General features: G+C 39.7%; 2 protein-coding genes across 29 annotated transcripts in view; one reads left to right on the top strand and one right to left on the bottom strand.

Annotated features, from left to right (window-relative positions):
- Positions 1 to 8,272, top strand: part of Raph1 (Ras association (RalGDS/AF-6) and pleckstrin homology domains 1) — an 82,030-nt gene extending 73,758 nt beyond the window's left edge. For all 5 annotated transcript variants that reach the window (XM_051190324.1, XM_051190323.1, XM_051190322.1 and 2 more), the window contains one exon: positions 355 to 8,272. In XM_051190324.1, coding sequence (XP_051046281.1) covers positions 355 to 2,340 — 1,986 coding nt within the window. In that variant the 3' untranslated portion in view covers positions 2,341 to 8,272. The remainder of the gene's footprint in view (positions 1 to 354) is intronic.
- Positions 8,273 to 11,763: 3,491 nt separating this feature from the next.
- The window catches only part of Abi2 (abl interactor 2), a 65,864-nt gene continuing 59,727 nt past the window's right edge, over positions 11,764 to 17,900 (bottom strand). For all 24 annotated transcript variants that reach the window (XM_051190302.1, XM_051190303.1, XM_051190295.1 and 21 more), the window contains 2 exons: positions 17,267 to 17,440; positions 11,764 to 13,226 (listed from right to left, as the gene is read on the bottom strand). In XM_051190302.1, the coding sequence (XP_051046259.1) occupies positions 13,051 to 13,226; positions 17,267 to 17,440 (350 nt within the window). In that variant the 3' untranslated portion in view covers positions 11,764 to 13,050. The remainder of the gene's footprint in view (positions 13,227 to 17,266; positions 17,441 to 17,900) is intronic.

The following is a 17,900-nucleotide window of genomic DNA, read 5'->3' as shown; positions in this document are numbered from 1 at the left end:
CAGGAGGACCTAGGGCAGGGTTCGTGAAAATCCCATTGCCAAGGTCAGAAATCACGCATCCTGTCACCACCTGAATGGCTTTGCAATAGGAACTTGTTCCCACACTATTAGGCAGTGTAGCTAGCTGTTAAAAGAATATTGCAAGGTGAAACAAATTTTCTGTGTCCTTTGATACCTAGGGAATCAGATTTTAACCTTCCTGACATTGTCTGTCTTTATAATCACCAACTGCTGCATCCCCTTCATGCATGTCCTAGATTCCTTGCTTTTTAGTTTGATAGAGTCAAAGCTTAACTCTGTAACTGTTTTGTTGTGTTTTTCTCCCTCCCATTTCCCTTTTTATACTCCTTTTAGGCCAGAATGGAATCTATGAATCGGTCCTACACTTCACTTATGCCCCCTCTGTCCCCTCAAACTAAGATCGTCACCCCTTATACTGCCTCACAACCGTCACCCCCTCTGCCTCCTCCTCCACCGCCACCTCCTCCTCCGCCGCCTCCACCTCCCCCCCCTCCTCCTCTCCCTAGCCAGTCTGCTGCACCTTCTGCAGGCTCATCAGCCACCATGTTTGTCAAATACAGCACAATCACCAGGCTGCAAAATGCAGCTCAGCATTCAGGACCCCTGTTTAAGTCTCCACCAACCCCAGGGATGCAACCTCTGCCTCTGGCTTCACAGTCCCTCAAGGCTCAAATTGTGGTGCCACCCAATGGAGTTATTCCTCCACCCCCTCCTCCCCCACCACCCCCGACCCCTGGTTCAGCCATGGCCCAGTTAAAGCCAGTGCCATGTGCCCCATCCCTGCCACAGTTCAGCCCCCAACCTCCTCCCCTAAAGATTCATCAAGTTCAGCACGTTCCTCAGGTGGCCCCTCCCACACCACCACCAGCTCCTCCCATCCCTGCAACTGTCCCTCCTCAAGCACCCCCTAAACCCCTGGTGACCATTCCTCCTTCAGCTAGCACCAGAATGGTGCCACCAATAGTGACACAAGCTGTACCACCCACCCCTGTACCCCCAGTGCCCCCAGCAAAGAAACAGCCAACTTTCCCCATTTCTCACACTCCACCCTCTCCCCCTGTCCAGCCCGCCCCATGTCCCCCACCGACACTGCCCAAGCAGCAGAGCTTTACGGTGAAGCCAACGCCCCCTCCACTGTCCCCTGTGCCCTCAGTTGTGAAGCAGATAGCCAGTCAATTTCCACCCCCTCCCACTCCTCCTCCTGTGGACTCACAGCCCCTAAAGCCCCTCCCAGCAAGTGTCACCCCACAGTCCCCTCCTGCAGTGAAAGCCAAACCCAAATGGCAGCCCAGCTCAATCCCTGTCCCTTCCCCAGATTTCCCTCCTCCCCCTCCAGAGAGCAGCCTGGTGTTTCCTCCTCCACCTCCTCCAACCCCACCACCACCACCAGTGCCACCGGTGACTTCACCTATCCCTGACAAAGGTGGATCTCCAGGCAAAAAGCCAAGTAAGATGTCCAGCCCTGGGGGGAAGAAACCACCCCCAACCCCACAGCGCAACTCCAGCATTAAGTCGGGCAGTTGTGCAGATCACCCTGAGCCCAAGCGACCCTCGGTAGACAGTCTAGTCAGCAAATTTGCACCACCAGCAGAGTCAGGGTCTCCCAACAAGGAGACCCCACCACCTCCTGCAGCACCCCCCAAACCTGGGAAACTACACCTTTCTGGAGTCAACCTCCCTGGGATCCACCAGCAAGGGAGTGTGTCTACAAAACCCTCTGTTGTGAGTGGGCGCGCAAAGGACTCCGTAGTAGAATTTCCATCTCCTCCATCCGATTCTGACTTTCCACCTCCTCCACCTGAAATCGAGCTGCCTCTGCCCCCTATTGAGATTCCGGCCATATTCTCGGGAAATACCTCCCCCAAAGTGGCAGTTGTGAATCCTCAGCCACAGCTATGGTCTAAAACATCAGTGAAGAAGGCCCCTCCACCTACCCGGCCCAAACGAAACGACAGCACTCGCCTCACTCAATCAGAGGTCTCTGAGCAATCAGCGATGACCACAGTTGTGCCACAAGTGCCCACCTCTCCCAAATCCAGCCTTAGTGTCCAGCCTGGATTCCTAGCTGATCTCAACAGGACACTGCAGCGCAAGTCTATCACACGGCATGGCTCCCTCTCCTCACGAATGTCCAGAGCAGAGCCCACAGCCACCATGGACGACATGGCACTACCCCCACCACCACCGGAACTGCTGTCTGACCAGCAAAAGGCGGGCTTTGGAGGTAGTCATATTTCAGGCTATGCAACATTGAGAAGAGGACCTCCCCCCACTCCCCCCAAAAGAGACCAGAATACTAAGCTCTCAAGAGATTGGTAGCCACAGGATTTATTTTCATGCTATCTATAATCAGTTCTGCAATCAGTTTACCTGATCATCTGTGAACCCAGGTGTTCAGAGCCTCCTGATATGTTATTCAGGTAGTGTCCAGCTATGTGTATGTTTGTATTTGTGCTGCGTGTGTACATGCATGTACACACAGCTATACAGATTGTGTGTATATACATATGTATACATCTGTGAATGTGTATATATAGAGAACTGATTCTATTTATTCCTTTTGCCTCCTAATCTGAAAATAGGGTTTTGTATATTTTGAGTGATAGGAGACATAGGAGGGGATATGTTGTCACTTATAATTTGTTTATCGTATGGATTGGACCAAAATCTAGAAGGTATTTCATAAGTGTCTGTCCAGGTGCCGCCTATTTGTGCATGTGTTATAGAAGTAGATGGACAGTTTCTCAGTTTGAAGCATATCATCAGAATGTTTGGTATATCTGTAGGGCTTTTTTATTTTTTCCCAGTTGGCTGAATTTAGAACTGCTTGACTAAAACACTTAAATACTACATATAAAGGGGCACTTTAAGTCAGGAAAATCTTCATTGTATAGAACGGGTAAACAGTGCAGGAAGGGGAAATCCTGAAGGCACTGTGGTTGTACATAGGAAAGTTACAGCTGTTCTAGTTGCAGTAGTCCTGCCATGACCTCAGCCACATCTGAGATGTCTTCACAGGTAAGCTTTTTGCCTACAACACAAGAAATACCTAATGCTATAGTCCTGGCTACTTTCATTACTGTCTTGTGAAGCTTCATCAACTTGGCTTCAGGAAGTCTTGCTTTATCTTGAGAATGTCCAGTGCACACTGCAATGTACTGCCCCAGTTATGTCTTTGGGTCACAGTTACCTTTGCATATAGTGGGTACATTAGTAGATGTTTGAAGCGTGGATAGTCCAATACAAAATATACTCCCTACGCCCAATGCAGCACATCATTAAAAACAAAATCGACTTCTGCGATGCCTTCTTTCCAAGTTGTTCTCTACAAGATAAGAAAAGACAGAACCTGCCCCTGTACAGGTATCATTTGTCAGGTTGTAATGCAAAGAATCCATGTGGGATGGGACTCATGAGCAAAATGAGTTTTCATCATTTCATCCATAGCTACTGGAGCTAAGATCTTTGCTGTTTACAGCTTGAGCATAGAGATTTTCAGGTGACCAGGTGTCACCTGATGGAGCAGTGTCTTAGTTCAATTACAGAGACATTGGCATATGCATCTGCAGTTGGGCAAAACTTGGAAGCACTACTCTGACGACAGTACTATGCTTCACACTATTCTGTGTGCTTTTGTTAATTTTTTCTTGGTACATAAGAAAAGTGTATCAACTTACAGTGATAGGTTGATGGGAATAAAGTGCAGTCTCAGTTTTCAAGTAAGACAATAAAAACTGGCCATCCCTCCAATTACAAGTGAACACATCTTGTTAAGAGAGTCTGTGCCTATTGTAAAGATTAACCAGTGCCAAATGCAGAAGTCTTTTGGTCCTGTTCAAGCAGTAACTCCAGTGAATTTAGGTAAAGAAGATAAACAATTGGAGAATATAGCCAAGTTTCACTACAACACTCTCCAATAAGGAACTGCATCACACAGAAGTGTGACACCGTCACATCTATACCACTCTTTGTTACAGCCATGCAGTTAGGGGGAAGAGAGTTATTGTGCTTTTTAAAAGCCCAACTTAAAGAAATACTTTAGATCTTTCAAGTTGCTCACCAAGTATTTATATGCTTGCTACTTTTGTGACTGTGAAATTACCTTTAACATACCTGCATCGTTAGTTTCAACATGCACAACAAATGTAGCCAAGCCACCCTGAAGTACCTCCTCATGTTCATTGACCTGCAGCTCTACATTCAATCTTCACACAAACCAAGAGTGTGGGTCTAGTTATCCCTGATATTTATCCCTAGGTGTGTGTGTTTTTTTAAAATTAAGTAGACAACTTAAGATTTCCTTGAGTGGAAAAATACGTACCTCCAGTCTAGATTGAGCCCTAAATCAACAACCTTCACTTTTTCACTGTAGACTTCATGCGGATTCTTAAGTCCATCCTGAGCCACTGCTTCTAGGTTTTTTTCTTGGGGAAAAAAAAAAAATAGGGGGCAGTAAACTGTCACAATTTCTAACTCATCATGTGACAGCATGCAGTTTCTTTGTACTTCTCCAAAGACAGAAATAGCTGTTGATTTAAAAAAAAAAAAAAAAAAAAACCAAAGTGACACATTGACACATTCCAATTTTTCTTTCACTGCCTAGTGTTTGAAGGCTTGCTGAGGTATTTTCTTTTTCTCTGGTGTTCATGGACAAGACTTACTCCAGCTGATGCTAGTTCTGTGCCTTCTTCCACTGTCCTCAGCTCAGCAGCTCCAACCTACGTGGCCTTTTCAGGCCAGTGAAAGGCATCTGGAGACTGCATGAACACTGACTACTGAATGGGGTAAAGGACCTTCTGCTCCCAAGGGCAGGACAGATGGGTGCTTTTCAGAATTCATGACACCCTTAATTTTTACTGTGGAGGTAATCTCAAGTCCCTTAGTGCTTAAAGTGTGGGCGACAACCCTAAGCAGTGCATCCTGTGCTCAGTGAAACAGCTAATTGCAGTTCACAGGTGTTGGCCTGAATACTGTTCGTATTAAGTCTCCCCAGCTTGGTTTTTACTCCAGGTTTAAATATGCTTTCTCTTTAATTACTGTAATTCTCATTTGGAAGAGGAAAAAAATGTTTTTGCCCAGACATCCACTTAACTGTATAATGATTTTTTTTCCCCCCCAAAGTTTATACTTTTTAACCTGAGAAAGATGGCTGGATCTTAAAGATTACCAAAAAGACCTACTATTTTCACTACACAATTTGAAATAAAATAACAACAATGGGGGTTTTTTGGTTGCTTTTGTTTTTTCAAGTCCCCCCAAATCAAGGTGCTCCTATCTGCTGATGCCATATCTTACAAAGGGCTGAGAACTTGTTTTGGGTTTTCCTCTCTGTATTGCACTTTAATGTTATAAATAATGTTGAGTTTGTCTACAAAGTTTAACATTGTGAGGTCATAGTATTCCTAACAAGGTAACAACTCTAAGGTCAGGTTTCAGAAGTGGGGCAGTAGTATGAATCAGTTCATCAGACTTCCAACAGAACATGTTGTCACCTTTGCTACTCAAATAAAACAGAGTTATGCTACAAACACAAGGCAGTATTTCAGCAAGTTAAAACCCATTCCAAGCATTCCCATGTATTGTTAGAACTAGCATTATAGCTGATGTAAACCACAGATTTTTAATCCAGGTTAGGACAATTATAACAGTGCCCCGTATGGTATGATGGCTTTTGATAAAAACAGTTATAATTTTTGTTTACATGGGAAAATGGCTTTCTCTTTTAAAAAAATTCAAATTACAAAAACCTTTTGGAACTTTAATTTTAACTTTATATTATCTGTAATATGTGACCTCTCTCAAAGCTGACCCAAAGGGAAAAATCAAGAGGAGGGGGAATGACAAAATGGAAATCTTACCATCTTTTAAGATGGTCCTTTTAAAATCCAATGTGTCACACCTTTAACATTCTAGCCATCAAAAATTATAAGTGTTCAGTGCCCTTAAGAGTCTATATGTAAAAGAAACCTAAAATTTAAGTGAAGACCTGCTCAATAAAACAACATACTTCATACATAAACATGTGTTGGAGGGCAGGGGCTCTGGTTTGCTGTTTAGTAAAACTATTTTAGAAAGCTATCTGCTATAATCCCCAGTGCCTTGAACTCTTGAGAGGAATAGCATTTAAAAACAACAGAAACCACCAAGTGAACTTTGAGGTGCTAATGAAATAGAAGGCAGGTAAGTATTTTTGAAGTTTGAGCAGAAATGGAGCTGGGGTAGGTGGGGAATGACTCCCTTGCATTACAAGAGTTCTCATCCACCTCAATGGAGTCTGGGTGTTTTCTACCAAAGATGTTTAGAGAAGTGGCTTGGGTCAGCACACTCCTACTTAAGAGCTGGCCAAATGTGGAAGCATGTTCATGAGCTATGAACTTCAATCAAGTGCATCAACTTCTTGGGAAGACATGGCTACAGCACTCAAAGGAGATAGGGAATACATTTTTAGAAACTATCCATTATTAAATTTGTTACAACTAATACCAAAAACTGCCATTTTTCATAATTCCACCTCCTACTTTTTCCCTGTATTTGTAAATAGCCCCTCCTAGAAAATAAGCATTAACTGGAATGTTTGAAATGACTTTGCTTAATTTTATTATCAGCCACTAGTGAACTCTTCTTCCAGAAATGCATAAAGTAAAATAGGACTAGCTTGTGCTAAGTGTTTTAAAATACTGTTTACTCTTTTCAAAGAATTGCACATTATCTTTAACTGGGGTTGTCTTCTCCTTTCCTTGTTTCTTTAAGAAAAACACACACACAGAAATGGAGTCAAGGCTCACTGACTTGTAGATGGGGGAATTTTGTCATAAATAGATATAATATAGAAGATACTTTTGTAAAGCATGAAGATAACAAACAGATGCACCAGAAAGAGGACATTATCCAGAGGATTATGCACAGCTTGGTAAAGATGAAGTTGTGGTTTTCTTCCAGCCTTTATTATTTTCTTCTGCATAAATGTACACTCATTTCATTATGTGCCTTGCTCCCTGGTTGTGCATAGCTATATATACACACGAATATATATATGTATATATGAGAAAGAAATATATTCATTTAGTACTACTGACAATGTTTTTGTTCTACTGCTGAATTTAGTTAGTTTCCAAGTTACACTTGCCATTTGTCATAAACTATTGTAATGGCTTAGGACAGTGGCCAGATAGTCAAAGTAAATTTGTTTTTCTAGTTACATATTTTATGTCACCTAGTCCAGTCCTTAATTTAAAAAATTAAATAGATTCCATTTAAACACAAGGATTTCAAGTGTTTTGGATGAGTATCACGAAGAAACTGGTTTTGTAGGGCTGGAGAGATGATTGGGTTGTTAAGAATGCTTTCTGCTCTTCCAGAGGACAAGAGTTCAGTTTCAAGCACCCACGTTGGGCAACTCAAAACCGCCTATAACTCCAGCTTCAAAGGATCCAATGTTCTCTTCTGGCCTCCAAAGGCACCTGAACACATGTGGTATACATACACATAAATAAAAGTAAATTCTTCAAAGAACCTGGTTTTAAAAGCTTGATGTATCAGGATAAATTGTTGTAGGTGAATTAACTACAGTTCAGTGTGTTTTCTTATTTATACCAACAGACTGGAAATCATTAAGTATTACTAATTAGGAAGTGATTAAAGACTCAGGTTGCGGACAGGAAAGAACCAATTCCCACAATTCTATTTTAAAAGTACCAATAGCTTTTATGGATGATTTTGTTTTGTAGATTAAAAGTATATTTTTATTAGTTGGGTGGTGGTAGGCATATGCATTTAATCCCAGCACTTGGGAGGCAGAGACAGATAGATGGATCTCTCTCGAGTTCGAAGCCAGCCTAGTCTACTGATGAAAGAGTTCCAGGACAGTCAGGGATACACAGAGAAACCTTTAGAAACCACGTGCACCCCACACAAACCACATGTGTGTAAAAGCCTTCATTAGTGTTTGAACTAGAACTACAGCTACAGAATGCTCTGAACCAGCATGTGGGTCTTGGAAACCAAACCTAGGTTCTCTAAGTGCTGTCAACTGTTGAGTCATTTCTCTAGCCCCTGATCAATTTTGTTTAAATAAAATAAAGTACAACTGGGTAAAAACTAGTGCCAAAAAGCCCCCCACACCCTGTAATGATTGGAAGTACAACTATGTACTGGGACTGCCACATCAAGTGGATATGTTTTAGTTACAGATTACACAAATCGCCTCACCATTGATCATCAAATTATAATAAAAGTTACTTACCATCTGTCAGTGCTGCCAATTGTGGATCCTTTTCATAGAGAAATCCTTTTCTTGAAAACATTCCTTTTAAATGAGTTAGTTGAGCTTCCACATTACATGTCAGTACACAGGCACTGAGGACTATGGACTTAAAAGGCAGCATAAACTGGAGTAGGAGGCTCACTCTAAAGATTGCTATTTACTTAGACAAATCACTAGAAAACTTACAAGTCAAATGATTACTTTTGTAAAAAAAAAAAAAAAAAAAAAAAAAACTCATTCCAATGAATGAAAAATTTACACTTAACAAAATTTAGGTATAGTTGGAAAAAGCAGTTCATAATTATAATATTTCAGAGGTCAAGTTTGTTTAAAGTTCAGCACTATTTAAAGCCTTAATAAGTAATTGAATAATACCATCAATGCTTAAACCACCTCAGAAGAAGCAGTGCATACACAAATAACTCTGCAAGACACGGGGATATACTTTGTGTAATTTTTATTCTGGTCAAGTTCTTAGTACACAGCAGTAATTATGCCAAATACAATTTAAAAATGAAGTGAATGTCCCTCACTCATCTGGAGGTGCTCAATGGCGCACAGAAGGAATGTTACTGGCAACACTTGGCCACTCAAGTTGCCTGATTTTTTTTTTTTTTTTAAAACTCAGTACCACCAACTCTCTGGGGAGCTATAAAGTGTATCCAGCCAGATCATAAATTGTTTACATTCTTTTTGTAAACCATTTTGTTAAGAAAAAAAGATACATGGACACAAAATATGATTAAAAACTGCTTTCCCATAGAATTCAGAACTTGCAAAAGAGGCTTCAGTTTAATGTGAAAAATAAGCTTTTTTCTTACAAAAATTTTAACATTAGCAAGGATCATTTACAGAGTTAGGCCCTGTCATTTTATTTGTTAATTCTTTTTTAAATAGAGATTCTCAATAAAACTAGGAGCATAAAGTAAACTTAGATAGCAAGCTCAATACCTTAATTTAGTGACTTTGTAAGGCTCTCAAGTAAGGCTGTGTACTGTGTTGTGCTCCACTCTACTCCTGCCAGTGTAGAACTAAGTACAATGCATTCTTGCTACACATAGCTTTATGGAAAGATGTTTATAAATGAAGTTTTAGAAGGATAAATGAAAATTACTTCCACTCAGGTTGCACTTAAACTTGAAGCAATCTGAATACTTGGGTGGTTATTTATGAAAACATGGCATATCTTTTCAAGTATAGTCCTGAAAACAAGCACTCTTGATTTCTAAAGAAAGTACAGCACATTTAATTACAACAATTGGTATAGTGGAGAGAAGACTGAGCTGAGTCAAGAGCTAACTAGCTGTTGATCTGAAACAAAGCATCTAACCCCACCATTAAAGTGAGACTGGAACAAACACTTGTAAAGCTTTTTAGTTCCAAAATTCTATGATTCCAAGTAAACAGTGTTAGGAAATCACCTCCACACCCATCAGGAGTTCCTGGCCAGAACTATTCAAAGTAAACAGCTCCCATTCATTTCAAAGATTTGGCGGTCAACCTACCATTTCTTCACCAAAGCCCTTCCAGAAATAATGGCAGCCTTCAGGCCACACCATGTTCTCTCTTAAGGAGAGAAGGTAATAAAGGTAAAACAAGAGTTGTACTGCAGGAAGGTGATCTTTAAAGAAAATGAAAACTGAAAAGATAAAACCAAGCTATCATTCTGATGCTCCATATATAAGAATCATCTTTAATCAACATAAACTGTTAATGAGTCCAACTACATTGTAGACATCAACTGTAAAGATGCACAAACCAGTCTCTAGCTGGGCAATACACAGCAGTAGTACAGGTAAGGAAAGGAGGGGATGGAAACGTCATCCAGTGACTTTTAGGAACAGCAAAATCAGCAGTCCTGTACCAATCCCAAGATGGGAACAGCAGGTGCCTCTTAGGAAGATAGAAGGAAGTAGCCAAAAGGAAAATACTGTAGGAGACATCTTCAAAATTCATATTTATTCCAAACACAGCAGGCTTAAATCTCTTGGGTCTAGGTTTCAAAACATTGGCACTATTTTTGTTTCTAATTTGCCTTGGTTATAAGATCAAACACAAGAATAATATATTTTCACTCAGGTCCATGAACCTTCAAATAGTAATAGCAAAAAAGAGACAAATATCAGTCTTTTTTTTTTTTTTTTTTTTTTTTTTTAAGGGTAAAGGAACTGTCCACAGAATCAGACATTTCAGGAAATCGGCCCTCAGAGCACCTGTGTCCTGGTAAAGCAGTGGCTTACCGGTTAGCAAAGTTTAAACATTCATTTAAAATTCCTAATATCAACCGTTTTTAGTTTATGGGCAAATAAATGGGAAATTTTACAATAAAACAGGAGATAACCTCACAGTATTAACAGCATGCAATCTACAAAATATTACATACATTAAAAGTCTCCAATTACAATAGGCCTGGCTCATTGTTACAGAGTATCCTTCCAAGACATTCAACATTGTGAAAATTTAAAAGATGAAAGAAAAAAAGCCAACAGTGTTTTTTTTTTTTTTCCTTTGTGAATTACATCAGTACTCAGTGATATAAGTGGGAGGAGTCAGCTACCCATGGGTTACCCCAGTGCAAGCGTTCAGCACAAAGGACAGCATCACTAATGTTTTCTGCAAACCCCAGTTCAGCAGGGTCCAGAAAGTAAGCTGTATTCCTGTGCCCACCACCAGCTGTTTCTCTGACTATACAAGCTAGTTGTTTACTGGGTTTCCAAACTTCGTCTTAGTAATTCACTAAGATTGTTCAGCAAAAGTCTACTAAAATAAATAATTAGTGCAACTATTTTCAAGAGTTTCCATGTACCAAACAAAACAAGCAAAGTTAAACATGTTCATATATAGATTTGCTGGGTCCATAATGGAGCTAAAGGCTCAGAACATTCACAGACATATCCTAACCAAAGCATAAAGTGAGTACACTAGAAGCAAGTTAAAAATGAATCCAAAGTGTTAAGAACATGTATTGTCCTTTAAAAAAAAAAAGAAAGAAAAAAGCCCGCCGCCTACTTTGGTGGCTCCTGCTTGTAAGCCTAGTACTGGGAGGCTGAAGCAGGAGGAACACCATGTCTGAAACAAAACCCTGCCACTTTAAAGCAAGAAAGTCTTGGGAAGGAAACTGATTGGGTCTCAGGTATACATTGAAGCACCAGGCTCACATAACAGATCTCTAAATGAAGTTAGCTTCTGCCTGTACAATCTGCTTTTCTTCACATCTACAACTCCTGTTCATTTTTCAGCCAACTTCTAGTGTCACTATCCAGCATGTTCAGGGCCTACATCTGAATTACAGACAGCTATTACTTCCTTTTCACCTGTCAGGTAAAGTTAACAAGCCAAATTCATTCTGGCTAATTTACAGGACTGGTAAAAATCCACATGGGAGCTTTAGACCTCAATACAAACCAGCCTCTCACCACACTACTTACAGACTGGGCAGTATCCTCTCTTTTTTTTTTTTTTTTTTTTTTTTTTTCTTCTTTCCCCAAGTATTTCTTATACTAATTACAGAAGTGATTATTAAAGCCACTGAATTTAAACTAATTGTACATGAGGGAGATGCCAATCATCTCAAAATCATACTGACTTTTCCGTGTGACTACGTGTTCTGTCCTATTAGCCTTTTCTACTAAACTCTTTAGTCTCAATCACAAGGTTCAGATTCTTACTTGGAGTGTCCACTTTAGAGTCCAATCACATCAAGTTAAAACATTTACTTTTCTACAGCTGAGAGAATTAAAAATGACTCAGCATGAGCTAACACTGCCATTGACAACGGTCCAAGAACACAGTAGCAGCCTCTCATTTCCAATTCAGTGACTCTCGAGACATGACAACTAGTCCCTTCTAAAAAGGAGGAAAACATGTTTTTAAATATAAAAAGGACAGCAACAGCTGCCCTGACTTCCTAGTCCCATTCTCTGAAGCAGCGCCAAAGGTGAAAGGCTGCAGCTCTTTCCTTCAAAGCCTTAGGAACCTTCATGTCCAGCTCCACACACCCACCTCAGTACAAGTACCTACCAGATTTCACATCGGGCTCACTGCTGTTATCGACAATGCAATCTCATGCAACAGTGTGTTTAAATCAACTGTGGTGACTGTTAACTCTGGGAATGTTTGGAGACTTTCACATTTTGTCATCTTTATCATCTACAAATAGGACAGGATGCAAGGGAGTTCAGTATTAACTCACCAAGCACATTCCAGTGCTAAAAGAACACAGGATTTTACAGTGTTAAAAGAAAAACAGCCTTTGAAACAATTGAGAAGTAGTTAAATATGGTATTTAAACACTGGTTCCTTCCTTTCCATATAGTGAAAGAAAGTCAAGGGGCAAGGGTGTCCACTGGGCAATGAAGCTAACCCCAAGGAAGAGGCAGTGAACATCCAATGTCACAGATTCTGCAGGAAAAGAAATCCAAAGGTGTATAGTATTCCTGAGAAAGATCCCAGACTTTTTTTCTCAAGCCAGTCTTGGTCTGATTTGTTTTAGCTACATGTTCACGTTGTTATGCCTTCTATAGATTGAGAAATCATCACATTTTCAATCCAGACAGCATCGTACAAATGCCAGCAAGAAGAGTAATTTGTTCAGACTCAGCTTTGATTTGTTTTTAATACTAGGGGATGAACCAAAACATAGTAATAAAATAAGTAACTTCATCATTTGTATGCTTCATTTGCTTCACTGGGAGGACCTTCCCAGGGCCTCTAGCTACTCTGGGAAGTCCTGACCTCCTGAAAGGGAAGGGCAGCTGTGCTGAGCTTTACTCCGAATAATGCATGATGGACTCAACATAATTCCCAGGGAAGAGCCCAGTCACTCCATTCATAACTCCCTCATACCAACCATCGTCATTCTTCTTGATGACATAAATAATGGCTCCTTCCTGAAAGGACAGCTCATCTTCCTTGTCTTTTGTATAATCATAAATTGCCACAACTAGGGGGAAAACAAAATAGGATGTGAACGAGAATACCATTCCTAGGAAGAAAAAAACAAGCACTCATACACAGCAACTTTCTCAATGTTAAAATTTATATTCATGTTTTCTAATAACCAGTTCAATACAACCAAATATCCTTTTCTAGAAAAAGGTTCTAAATCCAGTATAAATAGCAAACAAGCATTAAAAAAAAAAAAAAAATCACGAGCTAAACTTACCCTTCAATGGTCTATAAGCAAACCTACTGCACAAAAGAAACATAACCTAAGGATCATGAAAAACAGTATTCATTTGAACTTTTACTAAGGCAACTTATTGTGTAAAATCAAATGCCTATATTTAAACATTATACTACTGTTATGAGATACATTTATGAGGCAACTGAGAAATGAGACAGGCTAAAGAACAGTAGGGCCTTTTCTGGACTCTGCCTGTCTGTGAATGGGAACTGAAATTCTACAAATTAAATCCACTATACATACACTTTTTCTTTCAAAACTGCATTATATTACCAATTTAATACATTCACAATAAGCCAGGAAACCGGTAAGTTCCTATGTGGTTTTCTGGTTTCAGTCACTTGGCAATGGGCCTCTGAACGTTTATCTCAGAGTCTCTAGTTCCTAATATTTTATCTGCCCTCAAGAATTTTGACAAAATGGAATGCCTTAAACTTAACTCACATCCACTCAGACAGTCTCTGTTCCAACCCCCTGTATCTCCTGCACACCACAAAGAACTTCTACCAACAAAAATCTCCATTTGGGCCAGTGAGATGGTTGGTGGGTAAAGGTACTACCATCAAGCCTGATGATCTAAGTTCAATTCCTGGGATCCAGATATCAAAAGAGAATGAAACCAAAGAGTACTCTTTGACCTCTACCATGGCACTCACACATGTCTTAAAACTTGAGAGCTGGAATGTATCGCAGTGGCAGAGTCCTTGGCACTGTGTTTCTGAACCACTTTGGTAAAACTCTATTTGGCTTTCCTCATACATAATTATCTTCTATTGTTGGGATACATTAAGAACATCAAAAAACATTTTTATAGAGGCCTAACTTAGAAGAGTCAGCTGTGTTTCACTAAATGTCTAAAAAACAATTCAATGTAATTATAAGACAAGTTTAGGTATAAGAAAATTAGAATTAGTGTTTAGTATTGCCAGCCAATCAATATTTTCTAGTTTTTTTTTTTTTTTTTTTTTTTTTTTTTTTTTTTTTAAGAAAAGGCAATATTCTTGGTGCTTATAAGTAACCCAGAAGATAATAATTTTTATGTTTTGTAGTAACAGGAGTAATTTAGTAGACAAAGATATTGCACTCCAAGCATGCATCTATTCTTTAAAATATAGAAACTGGAGGTTACGGATGTAGCTCAGTGGTAAAAGTTCAGTTCACAGCAAAGGAAGGGAGGAAGGGAAGGAAAGAAAGGAAGAAAAGGGAAAGAGAAGAAAACAGAAATTGCCTCAGAAAAAGTTCACAGCAAATATGAGTCCATGGTCTCTGGTGGTAGCAGTACAGGAGACCCTATTTTTTTAAAGGGGTAAAATTAGTGATCAACTGAAATTTTTATTGTGACCCCCATCAAACAATGCTGTTTAAAATTACCATTCCAGGGAAACATAGACATGCATGAAATGTTAAACACCTGCCTATTTCTGTGTAGTTATGAGCAAAAAATTAAAGGTGCCTGTATTTTTCTTTCAATATTTCAGTATTAATATGGAAACACTCTAAATTCCAAGGTCAGAACTCCAGTGGGGAATGTTCTATATGAAATGCTCTAGCAAGCAAAACTAAACATTTTCTTTTACATTTAATATTATTCACTTAGTGTTTTTTCAACTATTTATGATGTGCCTTAGTATGATTTCCTTTTATTCTTCTATCTGGAGTTTACTTCTTGATCCTCTTAATTTATAGTTGTTGTGGGAGATAACTTTCAGATAAGCTCCCAATGAGTTCTACTTCATGGTACTTGAGCCTTTATGCCAAAAGCCACTCCCTGCATTTTGGCTAAACCTACTGATGTGTTTTTATCAAAGCTTTTAACCTTTATTTTATGTGCCTGCACGTATATCTGTGCACCACATGCATGAAGTATCCACAGAAGACAGAAGCCTGGGAAGACGTCAGATACCCTCAGAACGGTAGTTCTGAGGTGCCAACAATGTGCTGGAAATCAAATCCAGATACTGGACACTGAGTGCTCTTAACCACGGACCCATCTCTCTAGCTCCCCACCTTGCTTTAATAAACAACTTGAAGACTGGGGAGATAGCTCTGTTCATAAAATGCCACATGAACAGGAGGGCCTCAATCTTACCTGCAGCACCTACATCAGAAATCTGGTGTGGTTACACATCTATAATCTTAGTACCAGGAAGATGGGAACAAGCAGATCTGGAGTTTGCCAGCCAGCTAGCTTCATCAACAAGCCCCAGATCTCAATGACAAACACTGTCTCACAAAATAAGATGAACCACTCCTAATGAACAATTTCAAGGTTGTCTGGTGCATACACACATACACTCTCACAAAACATGGCAAAACTAATAAAATGTCACTCCTAAGATCAGGTCAAAAAACTTATGTCCAGCCAACACACTTTCTCTGCCTCCTCTTGCTTGTTCATTCTAAGGAAGGAAATATGAGCTGCCACTATGGAAAGACCCCTGCAGTCCAGAACTGTGGGCAACCTGGCTAAAAAGGAAGCTAAGGCCCTCATGTCAATAATCCATGATGAAATTAATCCTGCCTTAAGCCAAATAAATCATCTTGAGAGTACTTTCTCCCCTAGCAAAGTCTTAAAACAACTGTAAGCTTTAGCCCATATTTGAACCACTGCCAACAGAGGCTCCCTGGGTTACAAGGCCCAGCTAAGCCACACAGACAAGTAGTAGAGAATATTTTGTTTAAGACAATAAATTCTGGAATCATTTGTTAGATAGCAATAGGCAACTAAGTGTATCTTCTTCAGCTATGGAAACATTTTGACTATGATTGTTTCATATGACTGCCTTTTCTAGAGACTGCAAACTATACACACACACACACACACACACACACACATGCACATATGTACATATATATTTTATTTATATACATACACACATATAAAATGAATACTATTTGATCTGGCCCTATGTACTACTGGCATGCTTTTGCTTTTAAAATTTTTTTCTTTCTACTTTGTACCACAGTTTGGATGTTTCTATTGTCAGAGTGAAGGCTGATAATCCTTTCTTCTGTAACATCATTCCAGATACTCTACTTTTTATCTTCAAGAAGATCAATGTCTCTAAAAATATTCTGTTTCTTTCTCATATTCAATGTCAACCTTCTTGACTATATGTGACATTTATAAAACCTACATAACTGGAAAGAAATGACTGCTTTTTGTTTGGGGCTAAGCTATGCTACCAGCATTCTGTACCTTAAGGAGCATTGTTTTGCATATTCCCCCATTCCTGTTTGAAGAGAAAGGTCCCAAGGTCCTCTGTCATGGTAACATAAAAGAGGCTACACATACACACACCATTCTACAGAAGAGACTGAGACATCATTCTTTGGAATAAAGCTTCCTATGGAGATAATCAAACTCAAACATGTAAAAACAACTGAAAATTAACTGACAGTCCTGCACAGTGACACACACCTGTAATCCCAGCACAAGGTAGAAGTAACAAGAGTTTAGAAGCCAACCTGGGCTAACCTGTGATAAGGCTGCTTCCAATAAGTCTGATGATGGTAGAAGAAAGCACAGGGATAGAAATAATTTGGAAAAATAATCCTCTTCCTGGGGGATTCCAAAAAAGACGCCTACTTGTTTTTGATTTTTGTGTTATACAAGTAATTTGTGAAAGGCAAGTTCAATAGTAACAGACATAAAATTTTACTAATAACCTTCAAAATCACAAGTCCTGTAAACTGACCGTAGAACCAAAATGGAACAGATAATGAAGTTTTACCAGCAAGTCTCATTTCTATTATAGATGTCTTCTTATCCCTCCAGACAGCCTCCTGACACTTACCCTTTTCCAAGTAAGACCTTGGAGCCCATGGTGGATCCTCTTCAGCATAAGGATCACTGTACTCTACCACAGCTGCTTCTTCCTCTTCATAATCCTCTGGAGGTGGTGGTGGAGGCGGGGATTCATCAAAGACTGGCTCTTCCACAGGTGGTGGTGGAGGTGGTGTATCTGAAACTAAGAGTTTATCAAGCTGACAAACTATATATTATGTAAAGTTCTGAGCTTCTAGATTCATTAAATATAAACTCAGTTTGAAAACTAACCATCTTTCAAAAAATGAATGAGAAAGATTATAATGTTTTCAGCTGCCAAGCATGACTTCTCGCTCCCTTTGGGGTTAAATGTCCATGGATGCTGAATGGGGTTTGGTCCAAAGACTACTGTTAATTGGCCTCCAAAATCTTTCAGTAATAATACATAATCATCATTCTAAAGAAATGCGTACAATATACTTGGGTTTTATACTCAATTAATTATCAGAATTATTAACTTAAATATTACAATGAAAGTAAAATGAGGGGGCTGGAGAGATGGCTCAGGGGTTAAGAGCACTGGCTGCTCTTCCAGAGGTAATGAGTTCAGTTCTCAGCAACTACATGGTGGCTCACAACCACCTGGAGTGAGATCTGGTGCC

This window comes from Phodopus roborovskii, unplaced genomic scaffold (genome assembly GCF_943737965.1).
Source record: "Phodopus roborovskii unplaced genomic scaffold, PHOROB, whole genome shotgun sequence".
Classification (NCBI taxonomy): Eukaryota; Metazoa; Chordata; class Mammalia; order Rodentia; family Cricetidae; genus Phodopus; species Phodopus roborovskii.
The sequence above is the reverse complement of the archived record's forward strand: the minus strand, read 5'-3'. Positions and strand labels throughout refer to the sequence as shown.